Raw genomic sequence first — 19,703 nt, forward strand, 5'->3', positions numbered from 1 at the left:
GTGGACTTGTCCCTTTTATTGATATATCAAGGCCTTCTGTACCTCTTATAACTTTTGCATTTAAAGTCTGTTTTGTCTGGTATTAGTATAGCTTTGTCAGCTGTATTAGTCAGGGTTCTCTAGGGAAACGAAATCAACAAGGGATATCTGTCAATAGTAAGAGATTTATCAGAGTTTCTCATGCAGCCGTGGGGATGCATAAGTCCAGGTTCCACAGGCAGGCTACAACCAGGAGCTCCGATGAAAGTCCAGTGAGGAGTCCTGACAAGTTCTGGGAGATGCTGACTGTCAAAAGACAAGCTGGGAACTTCTCTCTGAATGCTGGAATCACTTCCCCTTTTGAGAGATTCAACTGATTGGGTTAAGCATCACTCATTGCTGATGGCAATCTCCCTGACTGATGTAATTATAACCAGGTATCTACGATTTACCACTGCAGTAAAGTCAATGGTGACTAAAGTCCACAAATGCCCTTGTATTTATAGTTAGCTCAGTGCCTGCTTGACCAAACAACTGGGCATGATTACCTTGCCTCAAGTTGACACAACAGCCTAGCCATCACACCTCTTTCTTGGCTGCTGTTTGTGTGGAATATCTTTTTCCCACCTTTCATTTTCAGCTAATTTGTATCCCTGGATCTAATAGAAGTCTCTTGTAGATAGCATATGCAAGACTTTTTTTTAAAAAAACCATTCTGTCACATATACCTGTTGACTGGGAAGTTTAATCCATTCACATTCAACGATACTACTGTAAATGCATTATTTACTTCCACCATAATATTCTTTGGTTTTCACAGGTCGTCTCTTATTTTTGTCTGTCATTTTACCTTTTTGGTTATCCTTTCTGATAGTCTTCCCTTCTACACTCCTCCAAGCTCTCTCTTCTGTCTTTTCTTTTTGGGCTGTAAGGCTCCCTTTTATGCTTCTTGCAAAGCTGGATTCTTTGTAAGATCTTTCTTAGTTTCTGTTTATTTGTGAATATTTTAAACTCACCTTTTTATTTCAAAGACAATTTTGCTGGATAAAGAATTCTAGGCTGCAATTTTTCTCTTTCAGTACCCTAATTATATCATATCACTGTCTTGTTACCTCCATGGTTCTTTTTTTTTTCTTTATTTATTTTTTATTTTTTTTTAAAGATTTATTTATTTATTTAATTCCCCCCCCCCCCCTTGGTTGTCTGTTCTTGGTGTCTGTTTGCTGCGTCTTGTTTCTTTGTCCGCTTCTGTTGTCGTCAGCGGCATGGGAAGTGTGGGCGGCGCCATTCCTGGGCAGGCTGCACTTTCTTTTCATGCTGGGCGGCTTTCCTCACGGGCGCACTCCTTGCGCGTGGGGCTCCCCCCACGCGGGGGACACCCTTGCGTGGTACGGCACTCCTTTGCGCGCATCAGCACTGCGCATGGCCAGCTCCACACGGGTCAAGGAGGCCCGGGGCTTGAACCGCGGACCTCCCATATGGTAGACAGACGCCCTAACCACTGGGCCAAAGTCCGTTTCCCCCTCCATGGTTTCTGATGAGAAATTTGCACTAAGTCTTACTGGGCATCACTTATATGCAATGGTACACTCCTGCCTTGCTGCTTTCAGAATTTTGTCTTTATCATTGGAATTTGACATTCTGAGTAGTATGTGTCTTGGAGTAAGGTCTATTCAGATTTATCATGATTAATATACATTGTGCTTCTTGGACATGTAAATTCATTTCTTTCCTGTGAGCTGGGAAATTTTCAGTCATTATTTCCTCAAATACTCTGTAACCTTTCCTGTCTCTTCTTCTGGAACTTTAATGACATATATGTTGTTGCACTTTGTGATATTATTCAACTCTCTGAGGGCATGCTCAATTGTCTCCATAGTTTACTCTCTGTTCTTTTCTATCTTCAATTTCAGCTATTGTCTTAACATCACATTCTTTTTTCTATGATTTCAAGTCTGCTGTTGTATGCCTCTCATTTTGGGGGAGGGAGCAGGGATTGAACATGGTACCTCATATGTGGGAAGCTGGCACTCAAACACTGAGCCACATCAGCACTCCTGAGTTGTTTTTTTTCACTTCCTTGTTCTTGTTTTTTTTTTTTAAGGAGGCCCCAAGAACCGAACCCGGGAGCTCCTATGTGGGAAGCAGGTGCACAACTGCTTGAGCCACATCTGCTCCCCATCTATGGCTCACCCTACCGAGATGGTGCCCTCACCTGCCCATTATTTGCTCACTGTGTCTGCTTGTTGTCTCTGCTTGTGTCTGCTTATTGTGTGCTCGTCTACTTTAGGAGGCACTGGGAACCAAACCCAGGACCTCTCATGTGGGAGGGGGCGTGCACTGCTCAAGCCACATATGCTCCCCTCTAACGTTTTTTTTAAAATTTTCCCTACCCCCTTGTGGCTTGCTTGCTGTCTACTCTGTGTTCATTCACTGCATGCTCTTGTGTTGTTGTTTTTGCTTGTCTCTTTTTGTTGTTGTTGCTTCACCTTGTTGAGTTGGCGCTCCACAGAATTTGTGGGCCAAGTGGTGTTCCATGGCGCTTGTGGGCCAGGCGACTCTCAGCAGTATGCGGGTGAGCCTGCCTTCACAAGGAGGTCCTGGGATGCAAACCTAGGGCCTCCTTTATGGTAGATGGGAGACCAACTGATTGAGCCACAGCTGCTTCCCCCTCTAATGTGTTTTTAATCTCACCTATTGTGTCTTTCATTCCCATAAGCGCTGTTATTCTTCTACTCAGGTTTTAAATTCTTCTTTGTGCTCACCCAGTGTCTTTCTGATGTCCTTTATCTCTATAGCCATACTGTCTTTCAACTTCTTTAGTTTACTTTAGGAGATCTGTATGAAACTTGTTGATTACTTGTTTCAAATCCTGTGTCTCATCTGGGACTCTGATATATTTCTTTGCTTGAATTATATCTTCCTTTTTCTCACTATGGCTTGTAATTTTTTGCTTGTCTAGGCATCTGATTATGATGGTCAGTTTATTCTGATGCTCAATTTCTCTCTCTTATGTAGGGATTTAGTAGTGGGAGGCCACTGAATTACTGTTGTTCTTTGATTATTGGTGCAACCTGTTCTAGGTCTTTAGGACTGTCCCTGTTTAGTTGCTCAAATCTGGGCCATGCACTCACTAATGAGTTGCCTACCAGCTTCCAAGGGCCTCAGGGAGGGAGGCTGTAAAGGTTCAGGAAAGCCTTCTATTTACTTTGTCTTATTTTCCTAATACGCACTTCCTTGGTATGCCAGCAGATGGAGCACATTCTGTTTCAGGGTTATTGAGAGCCTCTCAAAAAAAAATTTCTCAGAAGCTGCTCTCCCTTTGTTGGCAGCTCCCTCCCTTTTCTTGGATAGGAAATAATTCCACTCCCCTCTGTGTCTTCAACAGCCAGTCCTGGCGTTTGAGAGGGCTGGATCTCTTTAGTCTCCTGCCAATTCTAGGCAAACAGTGGAGCGGTCCCACCTAGCTTAGAAAGGCTCGTGGGACACAGCAGACCAAATTTGTTGGGCAAAAGCTGGGTCAGTCTTAGGCTATGTTCCACACTCTCCCCTATCCTGGGAAAGTGGATACCTATGGAGTCCTCTGTCCTTAGCCACTGGCCAGATGCTGGGGAACACAAAGATGCCTACTCTCAGGTTTGGGAACAGGTGCTGGCAGCTGCTACTGCAGCTTTTACTCACAGGGTTTTCCTGTTGAGATTCTTTTTCTTTGCCCCTCTTCTGGGTGGTGTCCAGCCTTTCCCTGGTGTCCTAAGGCCCAGTACAGTTTTTCCCAGGTGGTTCTTTACTTTCTTCTAGATATTATTCTGGGAGAGAAGTCCTGTGTGTCTTTAATCCTCCACCTCCCAGAAGTCCCCAACTAGATTCTATGACCACCATTTTGGTATATTTGTTATATCACATCTTTTCATCCAAAATATCCATTTATCAATATGATTTAATTTTTTCAGTGTGTGCCAGGAAGTTTAAAAAAAATGATGGGACCAAACTTGAAGGGGCTGCCATAGGCCAAATCTGAGACATTTTGAGAATGAAAATATGACATAATTAGAGTATAACTTATTTAATAAGAATATGTGATTCCATACTGATAATAAATAAGCAAGAGTGAAGAGAAAGCTTTTCCTTATACTAGAATGCTAATTTTTAGATATAGAAAATGATAGAGTTAAATATCACCATTTTGAAACTATCATAGTAATTACTAATTTGGGCAATAATTACTTATGGATGCTGAAACTATTAGGTGAAAATTTGATAAGAAACACAATATTTATATAGTTTCAAACTGTCTCTCCACAGATTACTCATTATTACCTGGGGAAAAACTGTAACTCTTCAATGGAGAGATGTAATGAATGTCACAGTGACCAAGGATCAAAGTAACATCAACAACGACACTATGAAATCATTTGCTTTCTGATGTTGCTCAGTGAGATTTTTGTGGTATTCCTGCTCAAAACGCAAAACTTGAATCTATTCATGACAAATATCAGACAAACTCAAATTTAAACAAAACAATTTTTCTTTACTCTTAAAATATGTCAATTTCATGAAAGACAAAGAAAGGCTAGGGAACTGTTCCAAAACAAAGGTGAAAAAGCAGACATGACAACTAACTGCAATGCATGTTCAGGGTCTGGATCCTGAAAAAAAAAAACAGTTCTATAAAGGATATTATTGAGACAATTAGTATATTTGGATATGATCTGTATAGTAAATATTAGTATTGTAGTCATGTTAATATCTTAAATTTAATATTCGTACTGTATTTATATAACAGAATGTGCTCATTTTTAGGAAATAAATGCTGAAATATATTCAGGGGTAAAGGGTTGAAATGTCTATAACTTTAATAACTGATAAAAAGTGTGTGTGTGTGTGTTTGTGTTTGGGGGAGGAAACAGGGAGGGAGGAGAGAAAGAAACATGACAATATCAATAATCAAGGAATCTGGGTGAAAGAAATATATACAATGTTTGTACTACTTTGCAATCTTCTGTAATTTACTGTGACAACCGTTAAAAACATAATACTTGATATGTGCTTTGGGAAAATATTAAATTATATTTTTACAACAAATTACTCTATTTGGTAATAACAGTTTATTTAGATTAATGCTGAAATAAGTAAAAATTTCTTTAGCATAAAATACTAGAGGAAAGTAGGACAAAATCACACTGAAAGGCAAAGAAAAATAGTCTTGGAGTTATAATGTTGTCCTAGTGGAAAACATTAATAGAACATATTTGTTACAACCCCAGATATTGGTCCTTTTGAAGGCTAAAGAGACCCACAGGTTCTATGGTCATGACAGATGGGGTTCACTGCCATGCCAGTTGGCCGTTCTTCGGTGCTGGTGTTTCTGTGTGATGGAGCTGGACTCAGATGGGATCTCTTTTCACAAGACTTTCATGCTACTTTACTGGAATTGTAGTTGGGGCTGGGGCTTAAGATATATCTAGGGGATTTGAATCTCTGGACTGACAATATGATAGCCAGGCCCTGAGCCTCAACAGACTTCAGTTCCTATACTCTGATTTATTGGACTTACTCCACTCAGCTAACATGGAGTTGAAGAATGTCAACCACCACACCGTGGAGCCTAGAGTGCCTACAACTGAAAGCAGGAGGATTGCATCCAATATCCATGTGGAATCTAAACCCCCTCTTGACATAGATGTGGAATGGACACAACCAAGCCAAGGTCCACAGGAAGGAGGAATACAGTAAGGATCAGAGTGGACTTCATGATATTCTATTCATGAACTACTATGGTTAATAATTGAGAAAATGTGGTATTGATGTGGAAAAAGTGGCTATGGTGGCTGCTGGGTGCGGGGAATGGGAGGAAGAGAAGAGATGTGGAGGCATTCTCGGGACTTGGAGTTGTCCTGGGTGATGCCCCAGGGACAATTGCCGGATGTTGTATGTCCTCCCATGGCCCACTGGATGGAACGTGGGAAAGTGTGGGCTATGGTGTGGAATACGGGACATGGGGTGCAGCGATGCCCGGAGATGTACTCACCAGACGCAATGGATGTGACATGATGATGGGGGAGAGTATTACTGTGGGGGGAGTGGTGGGGTGGGGGCGGTGGGGGCGAATGGGGACCTCATATATTTTTTTAATGTAATATCTTTTAAAAAAATGAATAAATTGAGTAGAATTTGGGAAAAAAAAAAGAACATATTTGTATAAGATTATTCTGATTTAATCTCTATGAGTCTAGGACACAGATGCACTCGAATGAGAAGGAAGTAAAAGTTCTTTGTAACTGATAAGGAACAGCACAAACATAAGAAATTTAATGTAAAAGTTGATCACAGAAACACTGTTTTGAATGTCATATATGCATATATATGTATATTAAAAACTTTTCAAGATAAAATTTGGTACTCACTCATTTTTGAAATGGGTTTTCTTGGGTTAATATGAAAATGATGAACCAAAACAATAATTTCCTTGTATTTGTAAGTGAGAGGGCTGATGCTGCTCTCAGCTTTTAAAGTTTTTCTAAGGAGATTTTAAGTTATATATACTGTATGTAAGGAATTCAGGCAGTTGATCTTTTCTACTGCACAATATATACAAAAAGACTCTACTAGGTTTTACAAGGCATATTAGATGAACAATGTGAGTGTTCCTGGCCAGTAAGAGGCTTACTATCTGGTAGACGAATAAACATGTATGTAAATACCGTACATATTAGAATGTGGTAAAACTGATAAGCTCTACAAAAGCAAAAGGAAAGTAAATTTGACTTCAACCAGGGGAGAATTAAGGAAACTTTTATTTCAGGGGAGAGCATTTCAGAACTTGAGTAACATTGAAAGGATAAGTGGGATTCTGTCAAATGGGACCAGGAGAAGAAAATAACTAGGACAAGCACCAAGATTAAAGTGTAGAATGGAGGACTAGGGGGAAATGTTCAGTAATGTGCTGTGTGTTAAAGGGAAAGAATACTTAAGGAGTGTAGCTTGAGATAATACCCGATAAATATGTCATACTAGATTATGGCAGGCCTTAAATACTATGCAAAGAATTTTTGGATGTTTTTCTGTAGGAAGGGGCTAGATTTCAAAGGAATTTGAGTAAGGGAATGACAACCCTGAGAAGCTCATATTACTGTATAAAAGAGGAAATAAAAGTCTTAGTGTAGTTAAATAATTTGACCAAATTAGCGAACAATGGAGATAGACATATTTAAAATTTATTAAATGTGCTCTCACTTTAAATATGTCAAGTACCTTAAATATTTTGCATGTATTATCTCATTTAACCATCAACAATTCTATTAAGTAGGTACTATTTATTATTACCATTTTTTTAGACGAGGACACTGAGAACTAAAGATCAGTAACTTGTCTAAATTTATTTTACCTGTAAGTGATAGAGCTAGGTTTTGAGAGCAGATCTATCTGACTCTGAGAGTAGGTCTATCTGATTTTGCTCTTAACCACAACTTAACGGATCTTCCTTACTGTCTTTAAGAATCATTTAAACCTAGCCTCTTTTCCTCCAATCTATTCTGTTTTCCACTAGCAGTTAAAGATTTGAAAATGCCATTTTCATAAATTACCTTGAAGATATTAAAATTTCTCTCAAACACTGTACAAACCAATACTACTTTCTATAACAGATGTATTTACTAATTTTATTTTATTTAGATTAACATATACTTCTATGTTTGGAGCATAACCAAGTAACTACAAGGAGAAATGGTCCAGAATCCTACTAAAAGACAAATGAAGATCAAATCAGGGTTTAATTATTTCTAAAGACAATTTACGGACAACTGGAACATAAAATCTCCTTAAATGCTCTTTCACGTAACAACCTGGCCATTTTTTTCACCTGGGGATGAGAAATTTGGAGAGGATATAAAAGTATCAGTTTTCTTAATGGGATCTTTCCTTAACCCTCTAATCTGGAACATTTTAACCTCAGAATTTTAAATCTTTAAGGAGTATGACACTTTTAGACAGAAAAAGATCATATTTTCAGATTTTTACATTAAACTTTACCAGACCTATTTTTTTCTCTTATGAAGTATGTAATGTAAAATTTGCAGGCTCATTTAGAGTTAGCATTGCATCTAAAACAGGAATTAATCAAATAACCCAGAAAAATCAACCAGTTTTAAGAATCAAAAGGTATTATTCCTATATATAAGAACCAAGAAGAAGAGTAAAGTGGTTAAAGGTATAAACTCTGGAACCAGTCACTCCTTGTATTCAAATGTTAACTAAAGCAATTTACTAGAGGTTTAACCCTAGACAAGTTACTTAATCTCTCTAAGCCTTGGCTTCTTCAATAATAGAACCTGGTCCTAAACAGGGTTGTTAAACTGCTTAGATGAGACTACACATAAAGTCCTTAGCACAGTAGCTGGCATATTCAGTTTGGTCAGTGAGTCTAATACTACATACCAGAAAAAATTTCAAATAAATCGAAGAACTAAATGTAAAAATTAAAAATAAACAATTACTAGAAGAAAATAAGAGTGAATCTCTTAAGTCCTTTAAAATCTCTGCATTGGCAAGCTTTTCTAATAATAACTGAAAATCCAGAAGGAATTTTTAAAAAAGCACACACCAATAAATTTGACTATATGAAACAAACAAGTATCATAAGAAAAGTCAAAAGACTATTAGGACTAAGTGTTCTCTTAAGAACTATAACAGGCGGTGGACTTGGCCCAGTGGTTAGGGCATCCGTCTACCACATGGGAGGTCCGCGGTTCAAACCCTGGGCCTCCTTGACCTGTGTGGAGCTGGCCCAAGCGCAGTGCTGATGTGAGCAAGGAGTGCCGTGCCACGCAGGGGTGTCCCCCGCGTAGGGGAGCCCCATGCGCAAGGAGTGCGCCCCATAACGAGAGCAGCCCAGCCGCCCAGTGCGAAAGAAAGTGCAGCCTGCCCAGAAATGGTGCTGCACACATAGACAGCCGACATAACAAGATGACGCAACAAAAAGAAACACAGATTCCCGTGCCGCTGACAACAAGAGAAGGACAAAGAAGACGCAGCAAATAGACACAGAGAACAGACAACCGGGGTGGGAGGGGGGAGGAGAGAGAAAAAATAAATCCTAAAAATAAAAAAAAGAACTATAACAAATGTACAATATTAATACATTGTGCTAATAATAAGGAGTATATGGAAAAATAAACCAAGTGTATCCTATGTTATGTTACTGGTAATAGTCTGATCATGTTCTTTCATAATCTGTAATAAATGTTCCACAACAGTGCAAGGTGTTGGTGGGATAATGTATGGGAATTCTGCACATTATGCATGATTATTTTGTAAGTTCACAAATTCTCTAATAAAAATAAATTAATTTTTTAAAAAGACTATTAGGCCTAATAATCTAGATAAGCAAGGTTGAAGGAAACAAGAGCAACATACAAAAATCAACTGCATTTCTATACACTCGCAATAATCAGAAAATAAAATAAAAAAACACAATTCCATTTACAATAGCATCCAAAAGAATAAAATATTTAAGAGATAAGTTTAACAAAAGAAGTATAAACACTATTGAAAGAAATTATAGATGATCTAAGTAAATGGAAAGACATCTCATGTCCATGGAACAGAAGGCTTAATATTGCTAAGATAGCGAAACTCCCCAAATTATAGATAGATTCTGTACCCATTAAGCATTAACTCTCCATTTTATCCTCCCCCTGGTAACCACTAAACTACTTTCTGTCTCCTTGCTTTTTCTAAATATTTCATATAATTGGATCATACAATATTTGTCCTTTTCTGGGGGTGATATATTAAGCTGCTAAGTTTGTGATGATTTGTTACACAGTAACAGAAAATACATGTATTGTGTGTATATATATTTATTTTCTATTTCTGAAAGGGCCTAGAACCAGTGATTCCATAATAACAATGATACCCGAGCAGCACAAAGAACATCTAGTGCCCATATCATGGTATTTTAATCCCCATTTTAAGAAAGAAAAAAAAAAGCCAAAGTTTTTTTGAGCAATAGTTGATTCCAGGTCTGGGGCAGAGAAAGAACAAGGTAAATCTGGTGAGCAACAGCTGTCAAGGGGAAAAACAAAAACAAAGCTCCAGAATGAATGACATCTTTCTGTGGCAGAAAGCAAGGAAATGCTCAAAGATGAATGAAGTTACATCTAAAGACACAGGAGGATTTCTGGGAAGATGGAGGATCAGAAAGACACCACACTCTCTTTTCCTGCAGAAAAAACAGCTAGGGAACAGGCAGAAATGGCCTGGAAAAAATCTTCTAGGATTTAGGACACCAGGGGAAGGCTAGACACTGCCCAGAGGAGAGAAGGGCAAAGGAAAAGAATCAAGACAGCAAAATTGTGAGTTAAAAGTCACAGCTGCAAATGCAGGCATATTACTCCCCCTTACAGACACTTTTGAATTCTCAGGCTTCTGGGAGGAGCAGCTACAGACAAAGAGGGACTCCGGGATCCACCTCCCCAGAAAAGGGGAGAGAGAACAACACAGCCTAAGGCTGACTCTGCTTTTGACCTACAAGTTTGGGCAGCTGTAAACCACCAGTTCTTCCAGGCCTGGTGGGAGGACTACCTTGTTTGCCTTGGGAGCCAGCACTGGACTGGAGAAATCCAACCCTCTCAATCTCCCTCTCTTCTAGCCCTGACAGACTATTGAGGATGCACCTCCCCAGAAAAGGGGAGAGAAAGGGGCACAGCCTAAGGCTGATGCAAATAAATACAATAAGAAACGAAAGAGGGGAAGTTACGACTGACCACACTGAAATAAAAAGGATCCTAAGAGGACAGTATGAGAAACTGTATTCCAACAAACTAGACAATCTAGATGAAATGGACAAATACCTAAAAATGTACAACTACCTACACTGATGCTATTAGAAATAAAAGAACTTAAAAATCCAATCACATTTGAAGAGATTGAATGCATCATCAAAAACTGTCCCAACAAAGAAAGTCCAGGACCAGACGGTTTCCAGTTATATTCCAACAAGCATTTTGAAAAAAAATTAACACCAATCCTGTTTAAACTCTCCCAAAAAATTGAAGAGGGAATATTACCCAACACATTTCATGAAGCCAACATCACCCTAATACCAAAGCTGGATAAAGAAACAACAAGAAGAGAAAATTATAGTCCAATCTCTCTAATGAACATAGATGAAAAAATTCTCAACAAAATACTTGCATATCGAATCCAACAGCATATCAAAAGACTTTTACATGACTAAGTGGAATTTATTCCTGGTATGCAAGACAGGTTCAACCTAAGAAAATCAATCAACATAATATACCATATTAACAAGCTGAAGGAAAAAAGCACACGAAAATCTCAATCGACACAGAAAAGGCATTTGGCAAAATCCAGCATCCTTTTTTGATAAAAAAAAAACTTCAAAACATAGGAATAGAAATTTCCTCAATATGATAAAAGGCATATATGAAAAACCCACAGCCAACACTGTACTCAATGGGGAAAGGATGAAAGCTTTCCTTCTAAGATTGGGAACAAGACAAGAACGCCCACTGTCACTACTGTTATTCAACATTGAACTAGAAGTTCTAGCTACAGCAATTAGAGAAGGAAAAAAAAATTAACGGCGTTTGTTAGAGGTTCCCTCTCATTAGGTTTGCAATAATTGACAAGCTTTGACTCAGCTAATGACTTATTACTTGCTGTTTATTTTATATTTATTTTAGGCTACGGAAATGGTGTTAGACAAATTTGAGCGATTTTCTTATTTGAGTTTAAAATGGGTTGTAAAGCAGCGGAGACAACTCTCAACATCAACAATGCATCTGGTCCAGGAACTGCTAATGAACATACAGTGCAGTAGTGGTTTAAGAAGTTTTGCAAAGGAGATGAGAGCCTTGAAGATGAGAAGCATAGTGTCTGGTCATTGGAAGCTGACAACGACCAACTGAGAGAAATCATCAAAGCTGATCCTTTTACAACTACACAAAAAGAACTCAATATCGACCATTCTATGGTCCTTTGGCATTTGAACCAAACTGGGAAGGTGAAAAAGCTCAGTAAGTGGGTGCCTCATGAGCTGACCAAAAATTTAAAAAAACTGTCGTTTTGAAGTGTCGGCTTCTCTTATCTATACAACAATGAACCATTTCTCCATCAGATTGTGACGTGCAATGAAAAGTAGACATTATACGACAAGTGGTGATGACCAGCTTAGAGGTTGACCGAGAATAAGCTCCAAAGCACTTCCCAAAGCCAAACTTGCACCAAAAAAGGGTCATGGTTACTGTTTAGTGGTTTGCTGCCAGGCTGATCCACTACAGTTTTCTGAATCCTGGAAAAACCATTACATCTGAGAAGTATGCTCACCAAATCAATGAGGTGCACTAAAAACTGTAGTGCCTGCAGCCACCACTGGTCAACAGAAAGGGTCCAATTCTCCACGACAACGCCCAGCACGTTGCACAACCAATGCTTCAAAAGTTGAATGAATTGGCCTATGAAGTTTTGCCTCATCCGCCATATTCACCTGACCTCTTGCCAACCGACTACCACTTCCTTCAAGCATCTTGGCAACTTTTTGCAGGGAAAATGTTTCTACAACCAGCAGAATGCAGAAATTGCTTTCCAACAGTTCGTCATTCCGAAGCACAGATTTTTATGCTACAGGAATAAGAAAACTTATTTCTCATTAGCAAAAACGTGTTGATTGTAATGGTTCCTATTTTGACTAATAAAGATGTGTCTGAGCCTAGTTATAATGACTTAAAATTCAAGGTCTGAAACTGCAATTATATGGCACCAACTGAATATATTTAGAAAATTCTGAAGTGTTTATAACAAAGATACTTGCGCTAATAAATGAGTTCAGCAAAGTTGCAGGATACAACATCAACATGCAAAAAGTAGTAATGTTTTTCTACACTAGTACTGAAAAATCTAAGGAGGAAATGAGGGGGTAAATTCCATTAATAATAGAAACAAAAAGACTCAAATACCTAGGAATCGATTTAACCAAAAAGTACAGGACCTATATGCAAAAAACTACCTAAGTCAATGAAGACATAAAAATTGAAAGAAATTCCATATTCATGGTTTGGAAAACTAAACATTGTGAAAATGCCAATTCTACCCAAACTGATTTATAGATTCAATGCAATATCAATCAAAAGTCCAAAAGCTTACTACAGAATTAGAAAAGGTAATTACCAAATTCATTTGGAAGGGAAAGTGCACCAGAATAGCCAAAAGCATTCTAAAAAAGAAGAGCAACATGGTAAGAATTTCACTGCCTGACACTGATTAAAAAGCTACATTGGTAAAAACAGCATGGAACTGGCATAAAGATAGACATATTGACCGGTGGAATAGAATTGAGAGTCCAGGAATAAATCTCACCTATACAGTCAACTGTTTTTTGACAAACCTACCAGTCCATTTAACTGGACAAAACAGTCTCTACAACAAATGGTGCTGGGAGAACTTGGTATCTATAATCAAAAGAATGAAAGAGCACCCTTATCTCACTCCCTATACAAGAATCAACTCAAAATGGATCAAAGACCTCAATATAAAAGCCAAGACTATAAAACTAGTAAAAAAAAAAATGTAGGGATACATCTTAAAGACCTTGTCATAGGTGGTTTCTTGGACCTTACACCCAAAGAAAAAAATAGATAAATGGGACCGCCTCAAAATTAAACACTTTTGCATCTCACAGGACTTTGTCAAAAGGTTGAAAGGGCAGCCGACTAAATAGGAGAAAATATTTGGAAATTACATGTCCAATAAGGGCTTAATATCCATGACATAACGAGATGTTACAATTCAACAATAAAAAAGAGAAACAACCCAATTAAAAATTGGGCAATGCCCAAAGATGAAATACAAATGGCAAAAAACACATGAAAAAATGTTCAGCATCACTAGAGATTAGGGAAATGCAAGTCAAAACTTCATACCTATCAGAATGGCCACTATTAAAAAGACAGAAAGATTAAAAAAAAAAACAACAAACTAAGAGTGTTGGAGAGGATGTGGAGAGATAGGAATATTTATTCACTTTTGCTGGGAATGCAAAATGGTATAGTCATTGTGGAGGACTGTTTGGCAATTCCTAAAGAAGTTTTAATAAAAATTTGCCCTGTGACCCTGTAATACCACTGCCGGGTATATATGCAGAAAAACTGAGAGCAGAGACAGGAACAGACATGTACCCACCTATTATAAATAAATCTATAAAGATGAAATGAATGGGAAGCAGACTTGGCCAAGTGGTTAGGGCGTCCGCCTACCACATGGGAGGTCTGCGGTTCAAACCCCGGGCCTCCTTGACCCGTGTGGCACTGGCCCATGTGCAGTGCTGATGCGTGCAAGGAGTGCCATGCCACCCAGGGGTGTCCCCACGTAGGGAAGCCCCACGCGCAAGGAGTGCACCTTGTAAGGAGAGCTGCCCAGCACGAAAGAAAGTGCAGCCTGCCCAAGTATGGCGCCGCACACACAGAGAGCTGACACAACAAGATGACGCAACAAAAAGAAACATAGATTCTGTGACGCTGACAACAACATAAGCGGACAAAGAACACACATCAAATAGACACAGAAAACAGACAAGGGGGGGGGGGGCGGGCGGAAAGGGGAGAGAAATAAATAAAATAAATAAATCTTTAAAAAAAAAAAGATGAAATGAAATCTCATTAGTGGTTATCTAGGGTTAGGGAAGGAGGCATGCTAAGGCGAGTGGAGTTTTTCTTTTTGGTGTATTAAAATAATTTTAAAACTTTTTTTGCTGATATATACATTTACTGCTATTATACATTTTAGATAGATCATATAGTATGTGAATATATCTCAATAAAAGTGTTAAATAAATAACTGTGCAAGTATAGTCAGAAATAGCAGCTGTGTACACCAGGGGAAAGAGATCACGGGGTAAAGAAGTTTCTTATTTGTCTGTTTTTTATTAGTAGTAGAAGTACTGAAATAATGAAAATGCACTACTGATTGAAGTGATGAATACACAACTACGTGATTATACCAAATACCATTGACTGTACACTTTGAAAAAAACAGTGAAATAAAGACAAGACTAAAGGAACCTGCCTGCTTAAAGGTGCTCCAAAGGTCAAATATGGGAAAGTTGAATTTTATCCCCAAAATGATGCTAATAAATGGTAATATATTAAATTAAAAATATTTTTAAATCCATAATGAAATTCAAAGGAAAGAGAAATAGAGAGTAACAGAGGAAGAAAAGGGAAAGCATATCTTTATGAAAGAATGCCAGCCAGAAAGTTGAAGAAATGACAGAATTAGAAAAATTACTACTGCATCTTTACAATGGCATTGGTGGTCACCACCTTAAAGCAGTAGTACAGCATCAACAAAACAAAACAAAACACAGCATCACCAACAGTGGGACAACTTTAATCATAAGTCTCCTGATATGATAAATGAAGAAATACAAAACATCAGTACTTCTTTCAAGATTATTTAACCGCGTCTACTCATGAAGAAATGATTAGATAAGTACAGAATATAGGACATTCTACAAGACAACTAACCTGAGTTCTTTAAAAAAAAGGATCAATGTTAAAAAATAACTCAAAAGGTAGGGGAATGTTCTATATTAGAAGAAAAGACAGACATAAGAATCACACGCAATACATAAACTTTGGATTTTAGATGAAAACAAAACAAAACAATCTGCTCTGAAAGACATTTTTAGGACAGTAGGGGAAATATGAACATGGACTATATATTAGATGATACTGAATTGCTATTTATTCTTAGGTATGATAATGGTATCATGATTACATAGGAGAATGTCCTAGTTCTTAGAGGATACTTGCTGAAATGCTTTGGGGGTAAAGTGTCAAGGATACCTGCAATGTACTTTCAAATTGTCTAGTGGACAAAAAATAAGTGTGTTTGCGCACACAGAGATAAGGCAATGCTGCAAAATATTGATAAACAATAAATCTAGGTTAGGGTTTATTTTGCCGTTCCGTCAACTTTATAGGTTTCAGTACCTGAATATTTTTTTTAAATTTGAAGGAAGCAGACGTAGCTCAATTGATAGAGTGTCTGCCTACCATATGGAGGGTCCAGGATTCAATACCCAGGGCCTCCTGACCCATGTGGTAAGCTGGCCCACGCACAGTGCTGCCACGCACAACGAGTGCTGCGCCAGGCAGGGGCACCCCTGTGTAGGGGTGTGCCACGCGCAAGGAGTGCACCCCGCAAGAAGCACAGCTCACCCAGGAGCAGTACCACACACATGAAGAGCTGATGAAGCAAGATGACACAACAAAAAGGAGATGCAGTTTCCTGGTGCTGCCTGACAATGGAAGTGGATGCAGAAGAACACACAGTGAATGGACACAGACAGCAGACAATGGGGGGGAAGGGGAAAGAAATAAATAAAATAAATCTTTAAAAAAAAAATGAGAGGAAAATGAAACAGCACTGTCAGGGAAGACAGCTGCCATCACATACAAAATTTAATTCTCTAGGCCTTAAGAGAGGTAAGATAGTTGTAAAATGCTAATTATATTATTGCATTTTTACAGAGACAAAGTGACTACAGATCTATTAAAATTATTTTTAAAAGTGTTACTGGATGTTTGATTTCCCAGATTTCTAGTTTACAATACTATCAATACTATAATTACTCTCTCTAGAGGGGGCTAGAGCCACAACACACAGCTGCTGACTATTTGATGCCAGCTACAAACAAGTTTTCCTTAGTGATAAAAAAATGGATACAGGCAAGTGTCTACAAAAAACAGAAAAAATCCTAATGGGATAATGGACTTCCTCTTAAACCTCCTCCATTCCTAAAAGTGGCAGACCAAGTTTTCAAAAATCATGATCAATAATTCCTGAAACTACACACAGTGCTAGCATATGTTCCACTCCCCATTAGGAATTGAATCAAATGTGGAGAGCTCATTAATCATTTCTGTTAATGCAAACTAATTTGCTTCTTTTACAAAAAGAAACAACTGGATGTCACTTTTGGTTGCAACTGCCATTTATTATTAAAAAAAAATGATTTTTGTTTTTTTCTAAGAAAATAAGAGGCAGGAGGCACCTATAGCTCAAATATGATGGGTGAATCCAGAGAAAAGGGGATGGAAAACACACTCTTGGGAAAGTGAGATGAAGAGCTAAGGTTTACTCTGATTGTCTACTGCATGCCAGGCATTTTACCTATATCATTTCATTTGGGTAGTAGGGGTTCACACACTAGAATTCACACTTTTGAGCAGATAGTACAAACAGTTCCCGTATACTCCTGTCAGTTCAGTTTCCCTTTTAATTAATACCTTGCAATGGTGTGGTGTATTTGTTACAAATGATGATCCAATACATTGAAAATTTACTATCAACTAAAGTCCGTAGTTTACATAAGGGTTCACTCTTTGTGTTGTATAGTACTATGGGTTTTGAAAAATGCACGTCATCCACATGTATCATATGGAAGAGTTTCATTGTCCTAAAAACCCCCTGGTTTCAAGGACTCACTCTTTCCCTCATCCCTTCCAATCTGTGGCAACTACTGATCTCTTTACTTTCTCTACTCTTTTGCATTTTCTAGAATGGAACTTAGTTGGAATCATATAGTACGTAGCCTTTCAGACTAGCTTCTTTCACTAAGCAATTTGCATTTAAGGTTCTTCTATGTCTTTTCATGGATTGATAGTTCATTTCTTTTAATTGCTGAATAATATTCCATTGTATGGATATACAGTTTGTTTATCCACTCACCTTTTGAAGAATGCCTTGGTTGTTTCCCGTTTTTGACACCTATAAATAATTAATAAAGTTGCTTTAAATATTCATATACAGGTTTTTGTGCAGACTTATGTTTTCAACTCATTGGGTAAATACCCAGGAGCATGACTGCTGAATTATAGGGTAAAACTATGTTTAGCTTTGTAAGAAACTATCAAACTGTCTTCCAAAGTGGTTGGGTCCTTTTGCATTCCCACCTGCGATGAATGAGAGTTTCTGTTGCTCCACATTCTCACCAGCATTTAGTACTATCAGATTTTTTTTTTGGAGTTTAGCCATTCCAATAAGGGTTTAATGGTATCTCATTGCGGTTTTATTTTACTTTTTAGGCAGTACTACAGATTGAACTCAAGACCTCATACGTGTGAAGCAGGCACTCAACCACTGAACAACACCCACACCCTTCACTGCTGTTTTAATTTGCAATTAGAAAATGGTTTATGATGTTGAGCATCTCTTCATATGCTTATTTGCTTTGATGAGGTATCTGTTCAGATCTTTTGCCCAATTTTTAGTTGGATTTTCTTATTGCTTGGTTTTAAATTCTTTTAGATTAAAATCCTTTCTTTATTCAAGTCTTATACTTAAGATATGTGTTTTGCAATTGGTGGCTTGGCTTATTTCTCTTAACATGTCTTTAGCATTACAAAAGTTTTTAATTTTAACAAAGTGTAGCTTATCAATTTTTTTTTCATAGAATGTGCTTTTGGTGTTATATCTGAAAAATTCATCATCAAATCCCAGATCACCTAGATTCTGTCCTTTGTTACTTTCAACAAGTCTTACAATCTTGTGGTTTTAAAAGGTGTTAAGGTCAATTTTTTTTTTTTTTGCATGTGTATGTATAGCTGTTACAGCTCCATTTGTTGAAATGATTATTCCTTTCTTCACTGAACTGCCTTTGCTCTATTGTCAAAGATTGGATGACTAAATTTGTGTCTACTCTGGAGCTTTCTATTCTGTTCCACTGATCTATTTGTCTATTCTTTCACTAATATTATACTGCATTGGTTACTGCAGCTTTATAGTTTTGAAGTTGGTAGAATCAATCCTCCAATTTTGGTTTTCCATTTCAGAATGTATTGTCTATTCTGGGTTTTGTGCCTTTGCATATAAACTTTAGAATCATTTAGTCGCTATCCACAAAATGACTCTTTATGATTTTTAAATTTGGATCATACTATATCTGTAGATCAAGTGCAGAAGATTTTTTTCCCCCAAGATTTATTTTTTATTTATTTCTCTCCCTGTTCCCTCCCTCGCCCCAGTTGTCTGTTCTCTGTGTCTATTTGCTGCTGTGTGTTCTTCTTCGTCAGGTTCTGTTGTTGTCAGCGGCATGGGAATCTGTGTTTCTTTTTGTTGCGTCATCTTGTGTTAGCTCTCTGTGTGTGCGGCGCCATTCTTGGGCAGGCTGCACTTTCTTTCATGCTGGGCAGCTCTCCTTAGGGGGCGCGCTCCTTGCGCGTGGGGCTCCCCTATGCGGGGACACCCCTGCGTGGCACGGCACTCCTTGCACGCATCAGCACTGCACATGGGCCAGCTCTACACGGGTCAAGAAAACCCAGGGTTTGTACTGCGGACCTCCCATATGGTAGATGGACGACTAACCACTGAGCCAAGTCCGCTTCCCTGGTGCAGAAGATTTTAACAACATCAAGTCATAACAATTTGAGTCTCCTTACCAATGAACATGAAATATCTTTCCATTTATTTAGATCTTTGATTTCTTTCATCAGAGTTTTGTAGTTTATCTCACATGGATCTTGTATATATTGTATCAATAATTAATAACCATTCAAACAGAAAGCTCCGGGTCCAGATGGATTCATTGGTGAATTCTACCAAACATCTAATGAAGAAATGACAGCAATGTTCTACAAATTCTTTCAGAAAATAGAAGCATTCTGGCCTCATTCTATAAGGCCAGCATTATCCAATACTAAAGC

At 38.1% G+C, this 19,703-nt stretch overlaps 1 protein-coding gene across 7 annotated transcripts in view; it reads right to left on the reverse strand.

The window, feature by feature from the left end:
- ASH1L (ASH1 like histone lysine methyltransferase) overlaps nt 1–19,703 on the reverse strand; it is a 320,979-nt gene that overhangs the window by 104,036 nt on the left and 197,240 nt on the right. For 4 of the 7 annotated variants that reach the window (XM_058309821.1, XM_058309820.2, XM_058309822.2 and 1 more), the window contains one exon: nt 17,731–17,769. The exons of the other annotated variants lie outside the window; for them this stretch is intronic. In XM_058309821.1, the coding sequence (XP_058165804.1) occupies nt 17,731–17,769 (39 nt within the window). The remainder of the gene's footprint in view (nt 1–17,730; nt 17,770–19,703) is intronic. 7 annotated transcript variants of the gene reach the window in all.

Source organism: Dasypus novemcinctus, chromosome 13 (assembly GCF_030445035.2).
Source record: "Dasypus novemcinctus isolate mDasNov1 chromosome 13, mDasNov1.1.hap2, whole genome shotgun sequence".
NCBI classification, from domain to species: domain Eukaryota; kingdom Metazoa; phylum Chordata; class Mammalia; order Cingulata; family Dasypodidae; genus Dasypus; species Dasypus novemcinctus.